General features: G+C 39.6%; 1 protein-coding gene across 3 annotated transcripts in view; it reads right to left on the reverse strand.

The window, feature by feature from the left end:
- CPNE4 (copine 4) overlaps positions 1-23411 on the reverse strand; it is a 227611-nt gene that overhangs the window by 111659 nt on the left and 92541 nt on the right. For all 3 annotated transcript variants that reach the window (XM_027748558.2, XM_027748557.2, XM_027748556.2), the window contains exon 3: positions 406-585. In XM_027748558.2, coding sequence (XP_027604359.1) covers positions 406-585 — 180 coding nt within the window. The remainder of the gene's footprint in view (positions 1-405; positions 586-23411) is intronic.

The raw sequence follows: 23411 nt of genomic DNA on the forward strand, positions 1-23411 counted from the left end.
CAACCCTATTTCTCTATTTGCCACATCACCAGGCACTACCCTCTGTGAATAAATGGTATTTTTAAGTGTTCCTTGGACTTGGAACTTGCTAAATCCCATATAATGTTAGGAACAGTGACTTTCTCCAAGATCAGTCTATTTTCCAACACCAGTCTAATGAGCATGGGCTTTTACTGTCCAGAGCCAACCAGTGATGCTCTGTTTCCTATAAGCACTGGCTCACTTGAAGCTGTACTACAGCAGTAAATCAAACCACCAGAAGTTCTTAATTATCCTGTTCAAAGCACCAGTTAAGAACTTTGTCACGAATGACAAACCTCACCCATCAGTCATTTACCAAAGCAATATATTTAACATATATACAAAAGAAGAGGGTCAAGGGCAGAAAATGGCAGCGATACCTACTTGTCCAAGAGTGCACTCCATGCCACCAAGAAAATCCGCTTCCTTCAGCCCATTGTGGTTGCTGCTAATGTCATGCACTTCAAACCGCAGTCGCTGCACTTCTTCAAAATAGAAGTCCACTGTGAACAGCTTGGAGAAGACAGGATTTATACAGGTCCGAATCACTTCTGTCCTGTCAACCTGCCAAATCAAAAAGAGGTCATATGAGTGGTTTCTCAGTGACGGACGACCGGGAGCTTCTCAAATACACTTTCTGCGTTTATCAAGACTGACAGCTGTGACTACGGCCACAGATACTACTGTTTGCATTGTCAGCAGCAGTTGCCATTTCTGTGCAGGGCTGGCCACCAACACCAGGTAAGGCCAATTTCCCTTGCCTCGCCCTTCCAGCAAGCCTTTGGCAGATACTGGTAGGAACATGGGGCACAGTGAGCAGCCTCCTTTGCAGGGTGAGCAACAATTGCCCCACCAATTGGGCACATACTGGATCAGTCTGGTGGCAAGTCAGGAGCTGTGCATAGGCAAAATGACTGTCCTGTGCTAGACTAATAACTGGGAAATAAGCTGTAGAATAACTATAAATTTAACATCTCCAGCAGTACCCATCCATCAGTACAAAACAGCAGCAGAGCGACAGTTTTACCGAACTAAATGGAAAAGCAAGCAAAGCCCCCAGTAATTACTCATTTTGGACAACTTGCATGATTAAGGAGTGCAGAACAGGATCCACAGCAACAACTTTTCTTATAGAATACATCAATTTTTTCATCCCCCTAAGTTGCATCACAAGAATCTGATGGATTATATACTGCTTTTACCTATCTCTAAGCCTTAAAACTGCTAAAGAAACACCATCAATTCTATATTGTTATTTCTTAAAAAAAAAGTGCTCATAGAGTACTTTCTAGTTCTCTTAAAATGTAGTACTTGGGTTTCCTATTTTTGAAGTAGGCCTTTGCTACCTTTCATTATGATGCATCATTGGTGACACCGTAAGCAATGAAGCAATTTCCTTTTTTCCGTTCTCTTTGCCCTGGCACAGAAAAAAACTTAATAATTCTGTAAGATTAAAGGAACTGATCCTGAAATGAAAGAGGTGGCTGGTGCACCATGGCACAGGCAAATTAAATTGCTCAGAGGAGGAGTGATGAGATCTTTTGTCTGATTCCTGATCAGGAACATCTGTTGTGCAAAAAATGACAGCTGCTTTCTTCACTTTTCAGAGTTTATAATGCATTAGCCTTGCTAGTAGTTATCGGCAAGGACACAAAGAGTCAAGCAAATCAAAAGCATGGGAAAAAATGAACAGTTCCTGGTAGCATAGACTGATTTTAGTGCTCATCAAAGGTGTCAGATTGACAGCTCTGACAGCTGAAATTCTTTAGCTAATCATCAAACAGATGCTACCAGTCACTAAATAGATGCAAACCAGTGCTACCATTGCTGTCTTCTCACATAACTGTGTCAATGTGCTCTGACTATGCCAAGGTGAGACCACTACAAAAATTAAAACAGCCTTACTTACAAATTCAATTCTTAATCTCTTCACTTAGACTAGCTAAATATGATGGTTTTGATAGCAGTGATGCAAAGCATAATAAGAACATAAGATAAGGTGAGAAAAGATATCAGCTACCTTCATTCAGATGCTGGTCTACCTCAAAAAATTTTTGTTATCTCCACTTGCAATCAGTATGACTTCAAATCACTATTACTGCTACAACATGAATTTTTTCTTATGTCAAGAGGACTAACCAGTTCAATGGGATGTCCCTGAGATCTCTTCTAAGTGGAAAGTGATTTGATTCGCTTGCAGAAGAGTGGTCATCTCATGAACTAGTGCATCAGCAGACCCAATAATCCAAACATTTAGACAATCAATTTTAAATCTTTCTTCATAGCCACAGCAGTCTCCTAAACTCATTCCTTGTAATTGTATATACAGTTATGGCACCATTTTAATTGTTTCATTGGTACAGCAGATCTCCTCAGGTAGTAACTGAAGTTTCTGTTATTGTTTCACCTCAGCTCTTCCTTGCTGCTGGAATATGGGGAAAGGGTTCTCCATTGTGAAATACTGCATGATTTACCCTTGTGCCCAACTCAGATTAAATACGTGACTGTTCAGGGGAGTGAAGCACCTGAAAATGGAGGCACAGGTCTGCACAAAGGGACATTAAGAATTTCAGTCTCACATAGCGATAAGACATTGCTTGCTTTTTCCAGCCTGTGATTGACTGATATCTTTCCTTTGACAGACACCGTACTAAAATATAGCCATTTCACTGAATTTCCTCAGTTTTTCCACATTATTGAGATGATACATCAAGCATGTCACAGCATGGGATTATGTGAGAAAAATGTATATCGAAAGAAGCAATGCCAACAGCTCCACAAGCAATATAAAATTCTCAGCTGTCAGCACCACGCAATAGCATTAACTCTATTAGTCTACCTTGTCTCCAGTCTGCTTTGTCAGTGTATTTCATAGTTACCCTACTTGGCTAGAAAGTCTGGAAGGCTTCCTCAGCATGGGAAGCCTGGCTCCATTTCCCCTCTTTGATTACTGTGCAGCAGGGCTAAGCACTGATAACCAGCTAGAGTGACTCATGATGAAGAAGCTGTGGTGAATGGAATAGTTCAATAAATTCCCTAACTGTCATGGAACACTCTAGGTTAGAAGATGCTATATAAATGTAAGGTACAATCTCCGTTTTACTTCGGTCACATATTAGAGGCTGTTCTTTCTTGAGTATTACTGCTCTCATACTCAACTGTAAAGCCTTAACATTCTCTTTAGAAATGCTGGATGAGCATGAAACAATGAAAACTGGTGAGAATACTATTGCTATGTGCAGTTCATGCTGATAAAGATCAAAGAGGTCATGATCTACAGTGCTGCAGACACTTAAAAAGAAAACCAACAAAAAAACCTGACTTGCTTTTGACCACAACAACTTATCCCAATATCTGCAGGGCCTGTTTAATTTCCATGTTCCATGCTAACCTGAAGGAGAGGTTCACAGCAGTCTGACAAGACGTCAGCCTCAAGTCATATGCCCTTAATCCTGTTGTCACCCAAAATCAGTAACAGCACTTCCACGTGCATGGATGATGAAAATACAGTTCAGCTTTGCCCAGCCTCATTAAACTGAACATTCAGGAAGTTAGAATTTCTCAGCATTAATGCTCTCCAAAACACAACAAGGAACACCAGCAACCACAGTAAATCCTCAATACCTTTGCAGAAGACAGCTTTTAAGTCAAACAACAGTATGTTAGAAGCAGGTGAAATTTACACTATTGGTCTTGCAGAAAACACCAAACTCTTGGGCAATCTAATCCTGCAGACAGGTAGATTTTTCAACAGGACATGGACAGGGGTCATGCCAATAACTTTAGGATTTGCTGATGCCTGATATATAAACCATCTGTTATTTCTGGACTTAACTAGAACAAGGAATCTCTCCAATTTATTAAAGCAGAACAAATTTTCAGAAGAAACAATTGACAGTTACACGCACCTTTGGGCAGTGTCAAGAGGTAAAACTGACCTTAAAAAGTGCAGTGGTCATCTGACACCACCATCTGAACATCTGTTTCATGATGCAGCTTCACCTGCACTTTCCCTTCAAGGACAATTTATACAGAGAAAAGGACTTGCATCTTCACCTCCTGGGATGGACTCACGCTGCTTTCCCTCTTCATCTCTTTAGGTCCTTGTCACTTCACAGAAGGTGGCACCCTGCTGAGCAGCCAGGATTACTTGGCAGGCCCATCTGGAAGCAGCCACCCTTTGAGCTTCCCCTTGGGGAACTATGAATGACACACAGACACCAAAGCTGGCATCCACAGAGTAAAGCTCCATCTCAACAGCAGGAATTAAAATACAGAAAAGAAAAGGGCTTCTTGCTTTGGGCCTTCTGAATCCTCTTGTCAAACCTGTAGGAAGTTGGAAGCTGGGTCTGAAAGTTGTTTTCTCCCTGTACTCCTCACATGGATGGACAGTTAGCAAAAATGTTTGCCTGTTTCCCTGTTTGCCCACCATCACTGTTGAAGAACTGCAAAACTATCTTTTCAGTCAGATAGCATCAAATTAACGAAAGATGTCTCAAAAGACAGATGAACAAATGCTAAAATTCAGGCTTCTTATGGTGTTTATATCTTTTGTCTGTGAGCTGCTGAAAAGTAGTAAGCTTAGTAGAACTCTGATAAACACAGTAATTTCAGTGAGGAAACAGTTCTTCAACCTAGAAAAAAATTTACTGGCAAAGAAGTAATTCAAGGGTTGAAGTACAGGCTGAGGATCTCCTCTCCATCTTCCACCATTAGTTGAAAAGTGAAGCTTATGGAAAAGAACCAGTCTGAGAGGGATTTTTTTTCTTCTTTCAAAATCAGATGAATGTATAAGCTACTGCATATACAAGCATAAACAAGGATTTTGTAGGTTACTGTCACCTGGTATCTGAGGCTTTCCAGTGACCTCAAAAACAACTTTCTCATCATGCCCTTGGGAACAAGGAAAATGGGGAAATATCTACAGGACCTGATGTTCTGCACCTCAAGGCCATGCTTCAGTATTTAGCACAGATCAGTTGTGTGGAGAACTGCATGCCCCCGCCCCCCCCCCGGACAACTGGTACTTATCTGCTCTCCATTGTACTTCCAGCAAACATGCAACTAGCACAAAAGCAACACATTTTCAGTGGTTTTTACTTGGTATCTTTGAAGTGAAGAGCAGTCAAGGGGCGTGTCTTCTAACCGAAAGGACAATTTTGGGGGGGGAATTTTAATCAGAATCATGAAACAGCAAGGCAGTGCTACGGCCAATAATTATATAGTTGCCTCACGAACTAAGGTAAATCTTTGTTCTACAGAATGACGGTCTGAAAATCTATACTGGTGCTGCAGTCTCTAAAGTGTTTTTAAAAACCTAGTTGAAGAGCCATAAAAATGCAAATATCATTAAATAGAGAGGGTGTGTTCCACTATTCAGACCAAAGTCTGCTTTTGGTGGCTGCTACATTTTTAGTAAGTTCTTAGTCCAATAAATTAATCCACTGTTCCCTATATATTTAACAGGCTATCAAGGAAAAAACAACAGGCTGTGTTTTCAATAGAAGTCATTATAAAATGCTGATTAAACTGAGAAGAATCATATTTTTCAGCTGAGATGACAAAAAGTACAGAGGTGAAGGGGTAGCATTAATTTTAGGTGATCTGAATTTTAACAAGACTGAAAATTTCCATGATACAGTACCTTACATGAAAATTTGATACTAAGCAGAAAGCAATTTACACTTTCTTGGTGGTTCCTGAGGAAATTATTAATTTTTTTTTATTATTGACACTGCTTTCACACCATCACATTTCTATTTCACAAATGAAAAGTCATTGCAAAGGTCACCATAATTTATAGCCCTTGTTTTTCAGTTTAATTGATGATTGAAAACAGTGGAAAGAAACCAGTAGGTCTTTAATTCTTTTTGGGTTGTAGAGCTCAAAGCTGAGCACAGTCTTCTCAATATCAGCAGAAAACTTTTGCTTTTGGCTTGAAGAGAAGCATTTAACGTGAATGGTCTGAAAATTATTTGCAATTAGTTTCTTTTATTTGTGTTTCTATATAAATATTAGATAGCTTGTAAGTCAAAACCATGAAGACCTGCTTTCTAGCAATGGAAAATTAATATATAGAAACAGCCCAGGCCCCAAGGGGCTTCAGTCGGAACAACTGAAATTAGAGTAAAACAAGCATTCTAATTTCTTAGTTGGACAATTCTTCATTAATAAAGCCCCTTTCTCTGTTCAGAGCCACTGACTGGCCTCTGCTTAACTACTTTTACTTTTTCAGTTACTTTTCATTGCTCATTAAGCTGAATGTTGGCAAACAGCTAAAAAACGCTTCTTGTAGTTCCTGAGATTGGTGCTAATAACGCTAAGGTCATGGGTTTGATCACCGTAGGGGCCAGTCACTAAAGAGCTGGACTCGACGATCCTTGTGGGTCCCTTCCAACTCAAAATATTCTGTGAAATATATATCCATCTGTGAAATGTAGTAAAAGCTCTCTACACAAATTGCAACAGATAAATTATTATATCTACTATGTATAAATACTTTGAGAAGTTCCCGGGTGGAGTTGATATGCTCATAACTTTTAAAAGGAGAGAGAAATGTGATTGTTGATAGGCATTTGCATATAGTTTATCTTATTAACTCAGAAACAAAATATAATATAGCTATAACAGTCACTGCACAGACAGTCACTCAGTATCTGCACTTGAGGACCTGTACTGAAGCTTGGCAGACTCCAAGCAGTTTCGGAGTACACGTTTCAGAGTCTCATCTGAGCAACTCCAAGCTCTCACAGTTAGAAAAAAAAAAAACAAACAACCCTGTGGGTGCAATACAGGCTACTAGTGCCAGGCAAATCGTGATAACATTGAATGGGGACATAGTTTCATGGGATGGGAAAAGACACTCAATCCCCAGTATGATGAAAGCAGGACCTAAACTGGTTGGGAGCCCATGGGAATTGCCAGTTTTCTGGAACAAAAATCCTCTGACAAAGCTACAACACTACCCTTTAGCTTTCAGACCATGTGCGGTTGTCACTGATGTCCTTGGTAAGTCTGGGTTTTTTAGGCTGCATAAAGATACTGGAAAGTGCAAAGGTATCCCTCTCACTCACTGTCCTTTAGGAAAGCTCAAATACAAGAGAAAAAAAACAAGTGCTCAACTAATGCATTAATACACAGTCACACTTCTGAATGCAGTAGCTACCAGATTTTAGTTTACTATCCTCTGGAAAGAAAGATCTTCATTTCATTCAAATAATTCTTGGAACTAGTGGACACCAGTTCTTCTCAGCCTAATGTCACGAAACCCAAATATTTTGGGCTGGAAGGATAATTTTTAGTCACGGCAATGAAAGCAAACAGATTAAAATTGTTATCTTGTTTGGAGACTTTCATGTAATTCCCTTGGTCTCTAACAGTTTTCCAGTTGCATTTGTCAGTTCTGGGAGACCTCTTCTGTGTCACTGTTGGATGACACTGATGCACTTTGGGTAGATTATGACCCATTCTTTCCTACTAACAATATTTTAAAAACATCCTTCTATCAAAAAAAAACACAAAAGAGAAGGCAAAACATTTAATACAACATATAATAAAGAATGTTTTAAAAAATGAAAATAAAAATATTAAATATTAACATGCTATTATTAATGTTAATTAATTTATAAAATCTATAATGGTAAAATATTCAAATTATTAAAAACTAAATTACCCTTAAAATCTTTTTTACTTTTTTTTAATAACAGACTAAAAGGCTAATTTGGCCTAGTGATAAACTGCAAAGCATCAAATATATACTCATACAGTAAAAAAATAGACATAGAACGTGTGGTTGTATCACAGGGAATGAGTCATACCTGTTGTGTCCCTAAAGTACCGAGATGATCAGACATTTTACAGGGAAAGAGTGTGCCACTGGAACATGAACTTTGGTTAAACAAGAAGTCAGCCAAAGAGGTTTGATGAAACTTTTGCCTGGAAGGGTTTGAAAATAAGACAGCTGCTCCTCCTGGACATCAGACTAAGGGCTCAGCTCTATCTGATTTAGACCAGAATCACCAGCTTTGGTTCCTCACACCACTGGGGATGATCTGATGGCTATTCAAATGGCTCCCTCTACATTCTATTTTCTATATATTATGACATACTTATTTTCCCAGAGAAACATACTGCAACCATGTCCCACCACATGACCTTACCTTTCCTGACCATAAGAAATGCCTTAAAATGCCACATACAGCCTTCAGTTTGCTTGACACACGAATGCAGTGCCATAGCACTGGTTCCATGGGAATGCCAGCTGACCCCCAACACCACTGCCAGTCCCATCATGGGGTACATATGGCCAAGAAAGGACACCAGGACACTGGCACAGCAGTGCCTCTGGGTCATTTGCTGGTGTACCAGTGAGCCCCAATTGGCAATTGCACACACACATCACTGGCTGATCCCCGACCTGTCCTGGCCTCTTGGGTTAGTCACTGTCTCAGCTCAGCTGCCGGCACTGCTTTGGCTCTTAGGGGGAAGCACTGATGGGTAGAGGGGTTGGTGAACTGCTGAACTGAGACCAGCTCCCTGAGGAAGCTTCTCATATGGAAAAGAGGAAATCTCAGAATGTGTCATCTGCAAAGGCTTTCACTTACAAAGCGCTTTCACTTACATCCTGGCCAGTCCAGGCTCAGGGATGCTGAGGGAAACAATTTTAATTTTCTTCCTGTGAGTTTAGATTTGACATAAAGCATGGAACAGCAAAGAACTCTTAAATTTTAACTGATAGCAAAACGTAAATGCTGCACCTTCTCTGAGGCTAATTGTGGAATTTCTTCCATATGTAAAAACTGTAAAACACGAAGCTTTTTCTGATCTATTGACCTTAGGTTATAAAGGATGATACTTCTCGCACCAGCTGCTGCACTGTGAATATTGAAGCCAGTTTTGAAGAGCCAGTTGCAGAACATTTCAGTGAATCTGAAAAGCACCACATCTCTTTCGAGCACATTATCAATGCAGCATAAATTAAGGTCTTTCCAATGAACAACGATTAACTGGACTGAACAGGGAAGACCATGATAAGGTAGTGAGATAGCACTGTCTTTTGCAGAAGATATTTTAAATTATTTTACATTTAACATGGGAACACTTGTAATTCTGAACTTTTGTGTGCACTATTTAAAGTCCTGCTAGAGATCACTAGGACAAGTCCGAAGAGAAAATACCAAATCAGGTACTCATAACAGACTTGGGAAACTTCTTCACAAGCAGTGGAAATTCCTGCAAAGCAGCACAAGCATTTAATCTCACCTGGAGCATCCAGGTTAGGCTCCTCCAAGTGTTCAGGGATCTCTTTTGGCCCCCACTAGCACTGCCTGGGGCAGCACTCATGCCTCAGTGGAGAGGTTTGTGAAAGCCCTTTTGTCTGTATCCCTGCCTAAGCCATGAAGTTGTCCCCATAATTAGCTATGAACTATCACTCAGGGGTGACCTAACACAATACCCTCTTGGGCACCCAAAAATTTAGGCTCACTTTTCCAAATAACTAGTTGCTTCAGGGCTTTGACTTTTATAACAATGTTTATTATTTTAACTAACCTGAGGTAGGCACAGTACTTTGGATTGTACTATCCGTCTGTGAGAAAAGAGCCAGCACTCCCCAGCAGGAGGTACCCCTAACTGTAAATACTATGCCAGACCTTTGATGCTCTTTATCAGCTGAGGTGGGTGTATGGCTCCATCTTCTTATAGGACCCTCTGTGCTGATGACATGCTGTGATCATAGTGTCATTGACAGGAGATTTTCCAAAGGCACCTGAGGACCCCTCCCTTTTTATCTCCCATATCTATCTGCTCCCCTCCCAGAAGTGTTTCAAGTAGATTTCTGTTCAACGTGAATTGCCACCTGTCCCTCTGATTTTACTGCCAGCTGCCATATACAGCAAATTACAACAGCTCAAGAGCTACTTCTCTGTATTAACACCTGACTGAAAACCATGAGCACTGAGTTAAAGTTTAAAAAAGATTGAGCAGCCACACATACGCTCTCCTAGTGAGGAACCCCAGCAAACTCCTCAAGACTCCCTCTGCACAAGGTCAGATACTGCAGGAGCTGATATTCTGAAGGCCACTCCTTCCAGAGTGACCATGGCCATGCACTGAGTTGTGTTTTGGAGCAGAGAGCAATAACAGTGCCGTGCTCTCCTGTGCACCAGCTTACCTCCTGCAGAGTCATTAAATAGAGACAAGCAATGATTATGCTACTCCTGTTAAGAGTGTTCAGACAGCAAATGAAATTACTCATGTCAAGCCCTTTATCTTATTCTGGACCTTCACTGCCTTAACAACCACACAAAATAGGCAGCTATAGAATTTCTAGTATTAAAGAGTGCATCTTCTGAGGTCACACATCCTGACCCAGTCATAAGTAACACAGAAGGACCTCATAGAAATCACCCAGTGGCAGGAGATATCCACATGCTGTGCTCACTGCGTATTTGACAAGGGCTCAGCAAATATTAACACAAGTGGATAATGACCCACATCAACTCACAGGATAAGGTGCTGTAACTCAGATCTGATTACACTGGCATAAGAAAAAGCAGAATTAACTGTTTCACTGAAGACTTTTGAATGCTACCTCCAAGCTGAGCCCTGAAGCCTGGATTCTACATCTTTCTCTAATTTATATCCGAAATACAGCCCAGATGTTCAAAGACTGTGGCAATTGCCATTTACTATTCCCCAACCTCCATTTGATGTTGAGAGCTTCAATCAAATATTCTTAAAGTACGTGCCCCTGAGGAACAGGCTTTCTGTAGAGGACAAAACCAGTCCTTCGAAGTGGTAACAAAAATATTCACATATTATACCATTTAGCTCCACTTTCAACTTGCCACAAATTGCTAGCAAGCAGTGCAGTGCCTGGCAGCCATCTGAAAGTCAGAGCACTATGCAGCCGTTTGAAACCTCTTCGGCCATATGTTCTCCACACAGTTTCCCTCACAGGTTAGAAAGTGAGTCTTGGGAGTAGTCTTCACTGATGGGGTTTCAATTTCATTGTTGTTTGGTTGCTCATTTTTAGTCTCTTGTAGAGGGAAACACGGCTTTGTTGGTTATTTCTGTGCAAGAAGGGTGAGTTTTTTATTAACATATGCATCAAACACTTGGCTGCTTTTCCCCATACACATGATATTTTAATGTCTCCTGATCAGCTAAATTTTAAGTTCTTTACTTTAAAAGGAAATTTTGTTTTGAATGCTCTTTTGATTCACAATGCAATACATGACCTTGCCCGCATGAGAGCAACAAAAAAATGCTACAAGAGAATATGATTTAAAATGTGCCAAGTACGTGATTTTTGGGGTTTTCTCAAATGCCATTGCTAGGGAATCCTCAGTTCACTAACAGAATATTGTACTCACACAACTAGATTCTGCTGCAGCATTTGGCTATAAAAAAATTAATTTGAACTTATTCTAATCAGGATTCAAAGTTACTATTTGCTAATTCCACATTTCATTACTCCAGAATTAATATTTGGTATTGTCGCCTTCAAGTAATCTCACATCCTGGGCACTGTGCTTCCACAGCATTTACAGATATGTTTCTTCTTTTCCTGATGTCCTGGAAGGCCAAAGATTTAGAAGATTGACAAATGTGTTGTTGTGCCAGCCCATTCAAACAGAAGAGCAGATGTTAGGTGCAGTTGAGCAGTACTTAAGGCTGCAAAGAGACCTTTAGAAGTGTGCAGGGTGGCACAGGATTGATCAGGAGACAAATCTGTCATCATACAGTTTCTCAGGAACGGGATGATCCTTTGCTCACTGAGTATCAATATGGCTACACTATACTAAGAAAGAAATCTACACTGCTTCGGTAATTTGCTCTTTAATTAACTGACTATAAATAGTATTTTGGTAATTTATTTATACTGAGAAAAAAATTCCTGTCTCAAACACTCAGGTAAGTTAAGCATAACTAATATAGATTCTCAGATGGGTTAGTGAATTATGTCAATTGATACAGGCCTAGTCAAGTTGTTAGTTTAAGAAATTAATTTTCTAATGAAGCGTGCATAATTAAAGATTTAATAATTTATTTTTACTGTTGTAATTCAACTGCTAAATCAATTATATCATGGAGGCATTAGCAGCAGGAAGGCGATGTACTATTACATAAGATACACACTGTTTTACTAGGGTTTTCTGAATTCCTATAGCAGAACTAACAATTTACAAGGCCAATTTAAACCAGCTTGGGTCTTCCCACACAAATGGGGAATTTGGACCATGTGTTCAAATGACTGCCCAGAAAAATAACAGATTTGTTGTGACTCAAATCCATTATAAACTACTCTCACTGCTTTTTTCCTTTTACACATGCATCTTATGAAGCTTATCAATGGGGTTCCTGTTTGCTGAAACCACAGCAGCCCAACAGCTCGATCCACTACCCAGGAACAGCAGTGGAAGTCTTTCTGTGAACTACTACAAAATCCAGGAAAATAGGGTATGACCTTATTTGTTTTTCAGCCCAATTACACTCCCAAGCACACATTCTGGCATTGAATAGTACACAACTGATTAGAAGTACAGAGTAATTTTAGCTGAGCTGTATTACAGTTTTGCAGATAGCATCCTATCAAATTCCTGACTTGGGATCTGTTTGGTTTGTACTGCAAGGATCTCAGTGAGTTATGGTTCCTCTATTTATCTGGTAATATCTAATCCAAAAAGATTTCTGGGAAACAAGATCCTTGTAATCAAGCCTGATGTGCATGCTAGCCAAAGATATATAAACTCAACCTGAAATGATCACAATTTTCCCTCCCCTGAGAATGACTGCAGCCAGGGGTATGCTACACACAGGGACCTCCTTTACTACATCTCACTTGCCTACATAATCACCTCAGGCAATAAGCAGCCCAAAGCTGCTTCCTATAATGGCTTCAGGCTCTCCTGGAAAGTGTTATGACTTTCAGCTGCTTGTAAAGAATATGTCCACATACATCAGGTATGTACAGTACAACATACACATTAGTCTATGACTGATACATACACATTCACTATGACTTATAAAATTGGTTGGTATATGCAGAGCTGTGAAGAGGTTCAGTTGTGCAGAGCATACCAAATCCACCCCAGTACACCTCTTGGCAACAGCAGAGGTGCTAAATCTTGATTTTTTTTCAACTAGTGAGTCAAAGATTTGATCACAAAAGACAAGTGTTAGTCTTGTGGTACTTCCATTAGTGTAAGTAGTCCATGAATCTACTCCTGTTTCCTACTATTACGTTCTACATGTCATAAATAAAGGCTCATTGTTGTAAATTATACATGCTTCACAATGATTCAGTATTTGTATATCCCACCACAATATATTTCAGCCCTGGAATTCAGGGGTTTTAACTTAGGACAAAACAGCTGACAGACTAGAGCACAATATCTTGTGGAAGACACTGCCCATTAGGAGAGAAGTCAATACAGCTGTACAAAAACCTAGGCCAAAAGTATCACAGAAAAGCTAGATCTGAGCAACCTTCAGATAAACCCCATGGAACTCACAGTAGGCCCCATGAACTCACAGACACTAATGGCCACAACCAATAAGCAGAGCCAGCAGGATTTGGTCTTCCTGGCAGACTGTAAAATTTACCTATGACTGGAGCTATGAAGAAGCAGCTTTTAGCAGAGCAAATTTTGATGGGAGATTTGTCCATGTGTAGTTCACGGCCTCCCTTCTGACGGTCATACTAAGGCTGGCTTTAGGCACAGATACTCAGGCATGAAAAAACAGCTTTAAAATGAAAACACTACTCAGGCTGCTCTGACTTTGAAAGTAGAAGCGAAACACTCAGCACACCCAAGCAGTTCAGCGTGCTCAGACCATGTAGCAGTATCCCAGTTCCTACACAATTTGCATGCACAGTCAAACTGGGGTTACAACCTGATGGCTCAGAAGGAGTCAGTCCTGCCCAAGGCTATTCACAGCCCTCATAGTTTCCCACCTCTAACTCCTGGGGGACCATTGCAGTAGAAGGTGCTTAATTAGTTACTAAATAATTCATAAACCACTTGGTCTTTATAGACAGGGTCCAAAAATTTAATTTTGCTAACACTGCTGAGCTGCTTCAGGGATGAAAGGCATCGTCAAGAGCCATTTTGGCTAAAATCTCATGAATTTTATCCTCTTTAAAAAAGAAAAAAAGAAAAAAATTAATGCAACTAAATATGATCATATACTTTCTTGTCCCAGTAGGCTGCTATGCTTGACCTACACAGAAGTACCACATTTGGCAGTGAGGCTCTCCTGTTTCCCGCTTTCAGGTCCTGTAAAACTGTTATACACCAAAGAAAGATAAGAGTGGATTTCAGTTCTCTCTCTGTGTATCTGAGGTCTTTGCCTGATACCAGTAATGTTGAATTCAACAAAACTCAAATATGTATTTTCATGTCTTGCTAAAAAATGGAAATGGAGAACAATGGAAACCAGTACCATTATGTATCTGCACCATGAAATGTGTTTATTTTATTATTTTATTTTATTTGCATAAAAGGGGTGACATTTTATAAACTGGCCTTTCAGCATAGTAATATGTTAATATATTCCGGGAATGCATTTTTTCCAAATGGTATGTTTGGAAAGTTTATCCAATGCTTCCATAAAAAAAAAATAATACGTGCTCTCCACATATCTCCTCTAAAATTCCTTTTGACAAGAATTTTTTTCAATACCTTCTCTGTGTATCATGGCATTTTCTATTAACAAACTGATATGGAAATGAGAAATGTACATAATGCTTGATGAAGTTTGTCTTTAGATCTGCAACACTGCAGAAAATTTTTCCTGTTGTACAGGTTTGGGTAGAAGAGAAAACACATTCTTGCATTCTGTTCCAAATTAAGAGACTTACAGCAATGCACTTACTCTTCTCTACCAACAGTCCAACCCCAAAAATGGTGAAGATTGGACTGAAGGACACTCTTGGTAGCGGTTTCAGCTCAGAGCCTTGTGCTGCCCACAGACTGGGCTCATTAGGGCTAAATTAAAACAAAGAAGGAGTGGGTACAGGCACATTGCATGTACCCTCCGTGAGGTGTACCTTCGTGAAAGCTTCCATCAGGCTGCCACATACCTCAGCCAACCCTGGCATTAGGTACACTCTGAGACAGTGCAGCAAATCCTTTAGCACCTTCCAGAGACTGACAAAGTCAAAAGAAAACTATCCCTGTAGTGACCAAGTACAAGAGGGATTTTGGATGAACCATGCAGTGGAAACCAGAAGCAGCATGTCAGGGTGCAATTTGCATTGATCCTATTACTGTAAGAGGATCATCTGCACATAGATATCACTGATACAGCCCTTAGGTCATCTGATCACTGATGGGACACGGGTAGGTTGCAAGCTGCACATGTAAGAATTCCAGCCTATAATCCATTTTCTATCAATCTGCTGGGTGCTTGGAGCCCCAGTTGCCAGCCCTGAAACATGCATAAACATCCTGCACTAAATGACTCAGCCCAACACGGTGCTTCAGCCCCAAACATGGAGCCCATTCTTCTTGCACCCTGAGAAAAAAAACCAGGACTTGGTTTCTGCCAGGTGGAGGCGGTGGCATTAGTGATCTAGCAGAGTGACGTACTGTGCAACGGGGAGAACAGGTGAATAGCTACCATGGCTAGATGAGAAGAAAGGCTAGGGAAAAGGGACAGCAGCGGGATGAAGTTCCCATAATATAACCACAAGTGGTTCATTGTTCATCCACTATCTTATTGCATTCCTGCAGAATAAAAAGATAGTGGTATGAAATAATAATTATCACAGACACACTGCTCTCTTCAGCTTCAAATGGAGAACCAACTGCTGTAGATACCAACCACAAAAAAGCATGTCAATATCCAGACACAATGGAGACATAAGTGGTCTTCAAACTGCATCTCCAGAAGGCCAACTTGCTTTAAATTAAGAGCTACCCCTTCTAGTAAATTCCTGCTGTTTTTTTGACAGAAGAATCCTTTTATTTAATTAGAAGAAAGCAGCTTGAGGAGAAAGCCTTTCTTCATAGAGACGTTGAAAAACAGGAAGAAAATTGTACAATTAATTAATTATTCATTGAGATTGAGTCCTACAGTCTTTAATCCTCTTTGTGTACTTCAGTCTTCTACCTTTGCATTTATTTTATCAATAGTAAAGAATGGCTTCATATTTCCACCCGTTAGCAGATTTTATTTTGTCTCTAACATCATTTCCTACATTTGCACAAAACAAATCTCGTAGGATTAAATGTATTCAGCAGTGGCCTTTCATTTTAGGCATCTATGTTTCAGCATCTATCCATCAAGATATGTGCAGTCTGATTTCTAAGTCTTCTGTGCTCCTAGCATTCCAACTGATTCCAGCAAGGACTGTAAGCAGTCAGCACTTTTGAAGGTCACATAAAAAGTGGTGAGTAGCAGGACAGGCACAATTCAGCCTGGAGGTTTCCCACAAGAGAATATAGGCTCCTCCAAGGCACTGGGGAGCACAGATGACAGAAAAGCAAAGAGGATTTGCATGAAGTTTGTCCCAGGAGATGCACAAAGTTGTGCTGGGATGCTGCTGAGAGTGATGGGAGGAAGACAGGCCAGGGAACTGATAAACTCATTGAAAACTTATTCACAATAGCCTTCTCCATCCTTTACAGTGTTTCCAATTGTCTTGATTTTGTTGCAAGAAGCATGAATTTTAGCATCTCTTGTGAAGATCCCCAATGAAGAAACACCAGTTTTCTCAACTAAAGTTCTTAATGTTTCTAGGAAAAGTTCTGAAATATAAGGAGAATTGTCTAGTATTTTGAAAATTGGATGATAGCTAAAATCTAAAATGGATGATGTAACATTGATTTTTCTTAACCCCTTTCTTTTTTAATGATCTCACACGCTAGGAAAGTTGATGCAATGCCCTGAAATGTGTGAATTCGTTTTTTTTTTGTCAATCTTTGTAATCCGTTCTGTAATGATGTGATTGGTTGGGTCACATGCAGGGAATAGGTCCAGCATTTCATTCTTTTAGATTTTGGTATCCCAGGTTTGAATCTCTGGCATAAACTGCCACAGTGTAGAATCCCACTTGTTCCTGTGAGTTACAATATCTTGGGTGAGCACGAAACCATTAGCGTAAGCTTAAATACAGAGCTGGCAGTCATTATAGCTAGAGTCCTGCTAATAAATGTTTATATATTAGGGCCTCCCCATTATAATTCAAATTGATTTAATGCAAGCTACCAACAAATCTGCTGGAAGTTGCATGCAATCATTGGGATGCCATTAGTGATCTAATCTACAGTAGTTTGATGGTTAATGAGCCTTTTGGAACATAAATCACTTATCTCAGTTTCAGAATCAGACTTGATGCAGGGAGGGGCAATCTTCTGCTTATCCAGCTCAGCACTAGAAAAAGTTTTTTCCATGACTTATGTAATAATATTGCAGAAAAATCTAGATGTTAATATCATATGTGGAAATATGGCTGTACAGGCTGTTGCTACAAAATTTTTAAGGTACAGGTGTACCAAAACTCAGAAGATAACATTTCAGTCATGACCACATTAGGGATAATGAGCTGTGATCCTTATGGAGGAAATGGTTTTGATGAATCAGATACAGAGGTTTCACAACTTTGCAGAATGAATATTGGTATATGTACTGCTTATGAAAAAAACCCAACAAAATCAACCCACCTCGAAGTGAAAAGTATAAAACAAGACACATGAATGGTAAACTCAATCTGCTTCTTCATTTCTCCCCATCCTCCTGGGCTTTATTTTGTCTTCCGAACTGTAGACTATTCAAGGCAAGAACTAGCTCTTCCAAAATGTGGTGGGTATGTTCCTATAATCTAATTCAGCAGCAGACTATTTCATCACAGGGGTGGGAAGATTTAAGAAGGAAATCTATGCAGTTGCAGCCTTGTCAGCAGATATGGAAGTGCAGATCACAGACTACAGTGATAATGTGGCCGAAACTGTTTAATATTGCTTCCATGCCAGTAAATCAGTGCTTTATTTATCAATGTTCAGAACCTATGTAAATCTACAGTGCAGAAAGGTGTTTTTCAATCATTTTTAAGCTTTCCAGTGTTTCTATAAATACTAAAAGAGCAGATTTGCTGTCATGTCTTCTTCCCAAAAATGTCCTTTTTTTATTCACAGGTTGCTCTATTTTATTGTGGGAAAATTGTTTTAGTGTATATATGAAATCCTCCAGACTTTGCAAGGCTTGTCAGAAACTAAATTTTCATGGAATAGTATGTAGTGCTGCTAGTTTAACCCTGACTCAATAGTGCATTTATGCAGCATCTCCTTTCATGTAGGCAAAGAATTATCCCCTTTTAATGGATGAGCAGACTGCAAAAAGGTAATGAAGCACCCAAGTGTTTTGTGAATTGGAGCACTCCATAATACTTTAATTATGTAGCAATGTAACTCTTAAAAGCCATCTCTTCTAATAGTTATGATATTGCTGTTTAAATTCCATGCAGGTCCCGTTTTAGTTAGTCATTGCTAGGTGGAATATTAAAAACCTCTCTGAAACTACAAAGACCCAACAATTATCTCAATAGTTCAAATTAAGCTTATTTTTGCTTGCTACAGCTATAATAGGGCCTTCAGTTAGTAATGCTACACACAGCAGTAGAAGTATTTTCCTAAATGTTCAAGTACTGGTCAGTCTAACAGGAAAACTTTGCTGTTGCTTATTTTCAGACACACGTCACTTGGGGTGAGAACTACTGCAGCGAGGCAGGGTGTATAAACCCTGGCTTCAGCACTCCAACTAGCATATTCCATGAAGCAGAGAAACTCAAAATGACCTCGGAACCCCCAGCAGGTAGCAGGCCTGCCTTTTATGGCATTTTTTTGAAGGACTGCCATTAACACATTCACTTAAACAAGAAAAAAACCCCCACAAATAAACCATGCCAGATTTTGTCAGCAGTATAAAGTTCTTGATGTCTGCTCCTATGCCATATGGGGGCAACAAGATTTTTAATCTAATTTTTAACCTTTAAAAATCTCTCACCTGTATTCTAGCAATACTGTAACACACTCTGTGGAATTGTCATCAGGCAAAATATCTTTTAGCATCTGTCTTAATCATGACACTCACCTTAATTAAAAGGAGAAATAATTTCATTTGCTTATATTCTGTAGGGAACACTTGTATTTTTATACGTGGTTTCTTAACTGTAATGTGGCATGGAATTACCATTAAGGCAAAGACAAAAAAACCTCTCCTAATTACAAATTCCTCAGAGCTTTATATTAGATTTTTCCCCCCGCAATATAAACCCACCACACTGTACACCCAAACGCTTAATATATCAGTGATCTTTTCACAATGTGACATTGCTATGTAAACAGCTAATCTAAGAAAATGAATCTGTAAGGTTGGGGTCAGGTTACTTTTTATAAGGTAACTTATGTAAAAAGCTCCAAATGAAGTGCACAGTTTTCCACAGCTGAAAGACCAATCACAGATGAAAAAGAAAGGAAAAAGAGCCAACATCTCTAGAAATATCAGCAAGTTTTTAGAGTAGGTGTTTTTCTCATGCTACTCAAATGCTGAGATGTTTCTGGGTTAAAGATTGAAATCTAAACTTGCGCTTGGATGAAGCTTTGGATTCGTTAGAGACAACTGCACAGACTCTGTCCACTGCACTTTTCAAAATTAAGTTAAACTGTGATTGAACTCCAATTTTTCTGGTGATTGTTATCGTAAATCATACAGAAACTTGAGACTCAGAGAAAAGGGACCACTTTGATGTTACAGGCAGAGACATATTCCCTAGAGTCACAACAAAAATGAGAAACTAATACAGTGCTCATGTTAGATACCGCATAATCTCTTTTGAGACTTTTTTGCTTCTGTAGTTAACTATGGAGGCAGCAGTACCAAAAATATGGCAAGGAAAAAAGTGCCAGCAGATCTAAGGGGCCAAAAAGACTAGAAGGTATTGTTGGCTTGTGATGGTGACAGACTATCTACTGTCTACTGTGAAACCCAAAAATTTAAATCTTTCTGGAAAGGCACTGTGCATCTCATGAGATGAGAATCTCATCTTTAGACATGAGAAGGTCTAAAGCCTTTGCAGAATATTCTGAACGGCAAAATATTCCCACATGACACATTTTGTTAAAAGAAGTAGGAGTTATTTCAAGGTGGTACAAAGTGCCGTGGAAAGCTTATCAGGTGGCATATGGAAAATTTAAGCAGCATGCCCGGGAGTGCACATATGGTTGGGAAGCTCTCAGAAGCACTAGGAGAAGTGGCCAACAAGTGGCAAGGTGATATCTCTGACACTGCACTAACAGTTACAAGAAAAGACTGGTTGAACTGGTTTAGGTGCAGCTTGTGACAAACAGCAAACCAAACCATCAGGGCCATACAGATGTACAGATGTACATTACAACAGGGGTAGCTCAGCGAACATATATTCAGTCCAGCTCTCCTGCACATACAAACCTTCTTGGATGAAGGGTAGAAGGTGCTTTTCAAACCTGGACTGTTTTTGACAGTGTTTCATAAAACCCCTGAAGAGCTGGGGGGGTTGATCACTCTCCTTCTGAGTACTAAACATCTACCCACACCTTCTGTCAAGTACATCTGTTATTACCAACCATATCATCAACACCTCTATTTACAACTTAACACATTTTTAATTCACATCAATTCCAAACTGTGTGCACACACACTACTATCCCCACCTGCTTCCCCAAAACTCAACAATACACAACTAATGGAAGAGGGTTTTTTTGAAACAGAGAACGAGAGTCTTGGGCAGCCTGTGATGGAGGTCACAGAGACCTGGACACTTTCACTGAGTTCCCAGCTGGGTAGCTGAAACACAGTTCTCATCAAGAAATCCAGCCTCTACCTTAAGAGTCCTACAAGTCTCTAACAGACAGATACTGAGAAGCTATACAAAGGAAAGCATTAGCCAATTCTTGCCATGTTTCTAGTACCTTTCTCCATTACTGACCATTACTGGTCATGGTAGGAGACAAAGAGTTGAACTACACAAATCTTTGGTCATACACTGGTCATTTTTTGTAGGATCTGTTATTGGCATAAAGCTGTGGTATCCAACCATAACCTCTCTTTGGAAAAGGGAAGGCGAAATCCGAGCAGGTCCTACCAAATCCTGACTGGCCCAGAGGGCTACTGGTAGCCCAGAGACAAAAGGGTGTGCACTGACATTAGGGAGGAAAGTGTTCACCCCATAGTTCTAAGCTGCAGGCCTATGCTGAGCACACTTACACCACAGGCTTTACTTCTCTCAAAGAAATAACAGCAAGAGGAAGTCAGGAGAGACAGAATAGCTGCTGTAAATCCATATGCACATGGAAGCATATTTAGATGTGTCTCTAGATTTTCACATATGTAGAATCTGCTCTGAAATCTGTTTTCCAGAGTGTGAATCTGCTCTGAAATCTGTTTTGCTGAACAACTGCTAACAGAAGTGATATTAGCCATCCAATGTAACACTTGCTAATTATACACACTGTTTACCAACATTGCATCTAAACACTGAAATTTTCTTCCCATTTTTTCTTTATGGTTGGAGCATCCTATTGCCTTCATACACATGAACTTCAGTAAGTCCACATAATATGAAGGATTTATAGGAGGGAAAGAGTGGCATTGTAAGATACTGAAACAAAACCACATCACCGTTTGGTAACATGCTCAAGAGCAGATGATGACTGTCCTGTGGCAGTAAACCATAAAGCAACCTCCTTAGTGTTTAGTGGATGTCTGGCCCACTTGCACTAAAACCAAGACCATTCAGTTTGGTTTATTTTTTAAATGTCTATCTCTGTATTGACATTGCAAACAAAAGGACCTTTCTGTTCAATCTTGTGTTTAGATTCCCTTTTCTGCTTTAAGAGTAATGTCTTGTCTCACAGGGACAAGAGGAAAATAAACCCATCATGCACATATTAAGCATGCAATAATAAAGTTCAAGTTAACAAATTACAAAATATTGCTCTTTGCTTTCATTAATCTTCCAGGAAGATGATAAAAAAATATTTGCAGTAGTCACGTAGCCACAATGATCTACTCTGGTGCATATCATCAGTTAGGTAATGAAATGGACCTAAATCTAGATGCAAACTCCATGAGCATCGTGGGCATCAAGAGACAGCACCAGGATTAAATGGGTGTTTAATTTTGGATGGAGTAATTAAAACAAAAGCCAGAATTGCTCTAGGGTTATGAAACACTCCTGGAAAATCCACACTTCAGGAAATGTGGGGTGTAGCTTCTGTGCATTTCTGATTCCTGTGCAACAGAGCCATCCCATTCAACATGAAGAATTTTGCCTCCAGAAACATACATGAGTACATTGTGAAATAATAGGCAAGTGTCATTAGAACTATAGAGTATCTCTGAGGGAATCTGTCCCTACTTTACCTTCCTCCTGATTCCAAATACTATTCCTCCAAGAATTTTTTCCTATGGACTGTTCCTCGTAAACAAGAAGAAATACAAATAAAAAACCTCGATCTCTCATGAAGCTTTAAATAGAACATGGAATACAAGGTTGTTTTAAGAAAAATGACAACAGCCTCAGTATAACTCAGGTTTACATAGTTATTGGGCTAGGGAGCTACTGAAAGTGGTATTATAAAGTCTGTATTTATCAAATAATAACTGAAAGGTGGTTTGTTGTTTTTTTACACATCTTAAAAATATGTGTACATATATTATATACATATGCTTTTAGAAATAGATACTTTAGTCATATTTACAAAGGACTTGAGCATTTCAATCAAAAGAGAAGTTTCCAGCAGCTCTGAACAAAAACATGCTCATAGTTTATTTTTCCTTTCTTTAATGTTTCTAGTCAAATCTACATTCTTGCTTATAAAGATAAACCTCACTGTTGTGCCCTTATACAGAGCAGGTTATCAGCTCTTCATAGGTTCAATTCACCCAACATATTTGCACTTCAGTCAGAAATGGATCTGAGATGCCAACAGAGCTCCAGATACTGGTCTTTGTAGTTCAAATATGCTACCATCCCTCCTTGAAAGATTTCCAGGAATTTTCAAATTCATTCAGAGAAACATTCATGAGGTTAAACTATAATTAAGAAGTAACCAAAACACAGAGGGGGCAAAGCAAGTCTCTCTCAGAGTTGTCAGAACCTTTCACCTATTGTTTTTCATGCAAATATTCATTTCTCAGAGCTATTCCCATCTTACTCATCCCACTCTGAGGGAGGAGAAATACACAGAAATCACAAGCTGCCCGGTTCACCATCATCACCCATGTGGGCACATTCATGTCTGAAGCGAGACTTTGGCTCCACAGGATTCTGCTCTCCTCCCACCTCATCATATCCAAATGCAAAGGACAGTAAGGTACAAAAAGATAAATAAATGTTTTTAGTG

The sequence above is a fragment of the Pipra filicauda genome, unplaced genomic scaffold (assembly GCF_003945595.2).
Source record: "Pipra filicauda isolate LSUMZ 115617 unplaced genomic scaffold, ASM394559v2 scaffold231_size1239837_pilon, whole genome shotgun sequence".
In the NCBI taxonomy this organism is placed as follows: Eukaryota; Metazoa; Chordata; class Aves; order Passeriformes; family Pipridae; genus Pipra; species Pipra filicauda.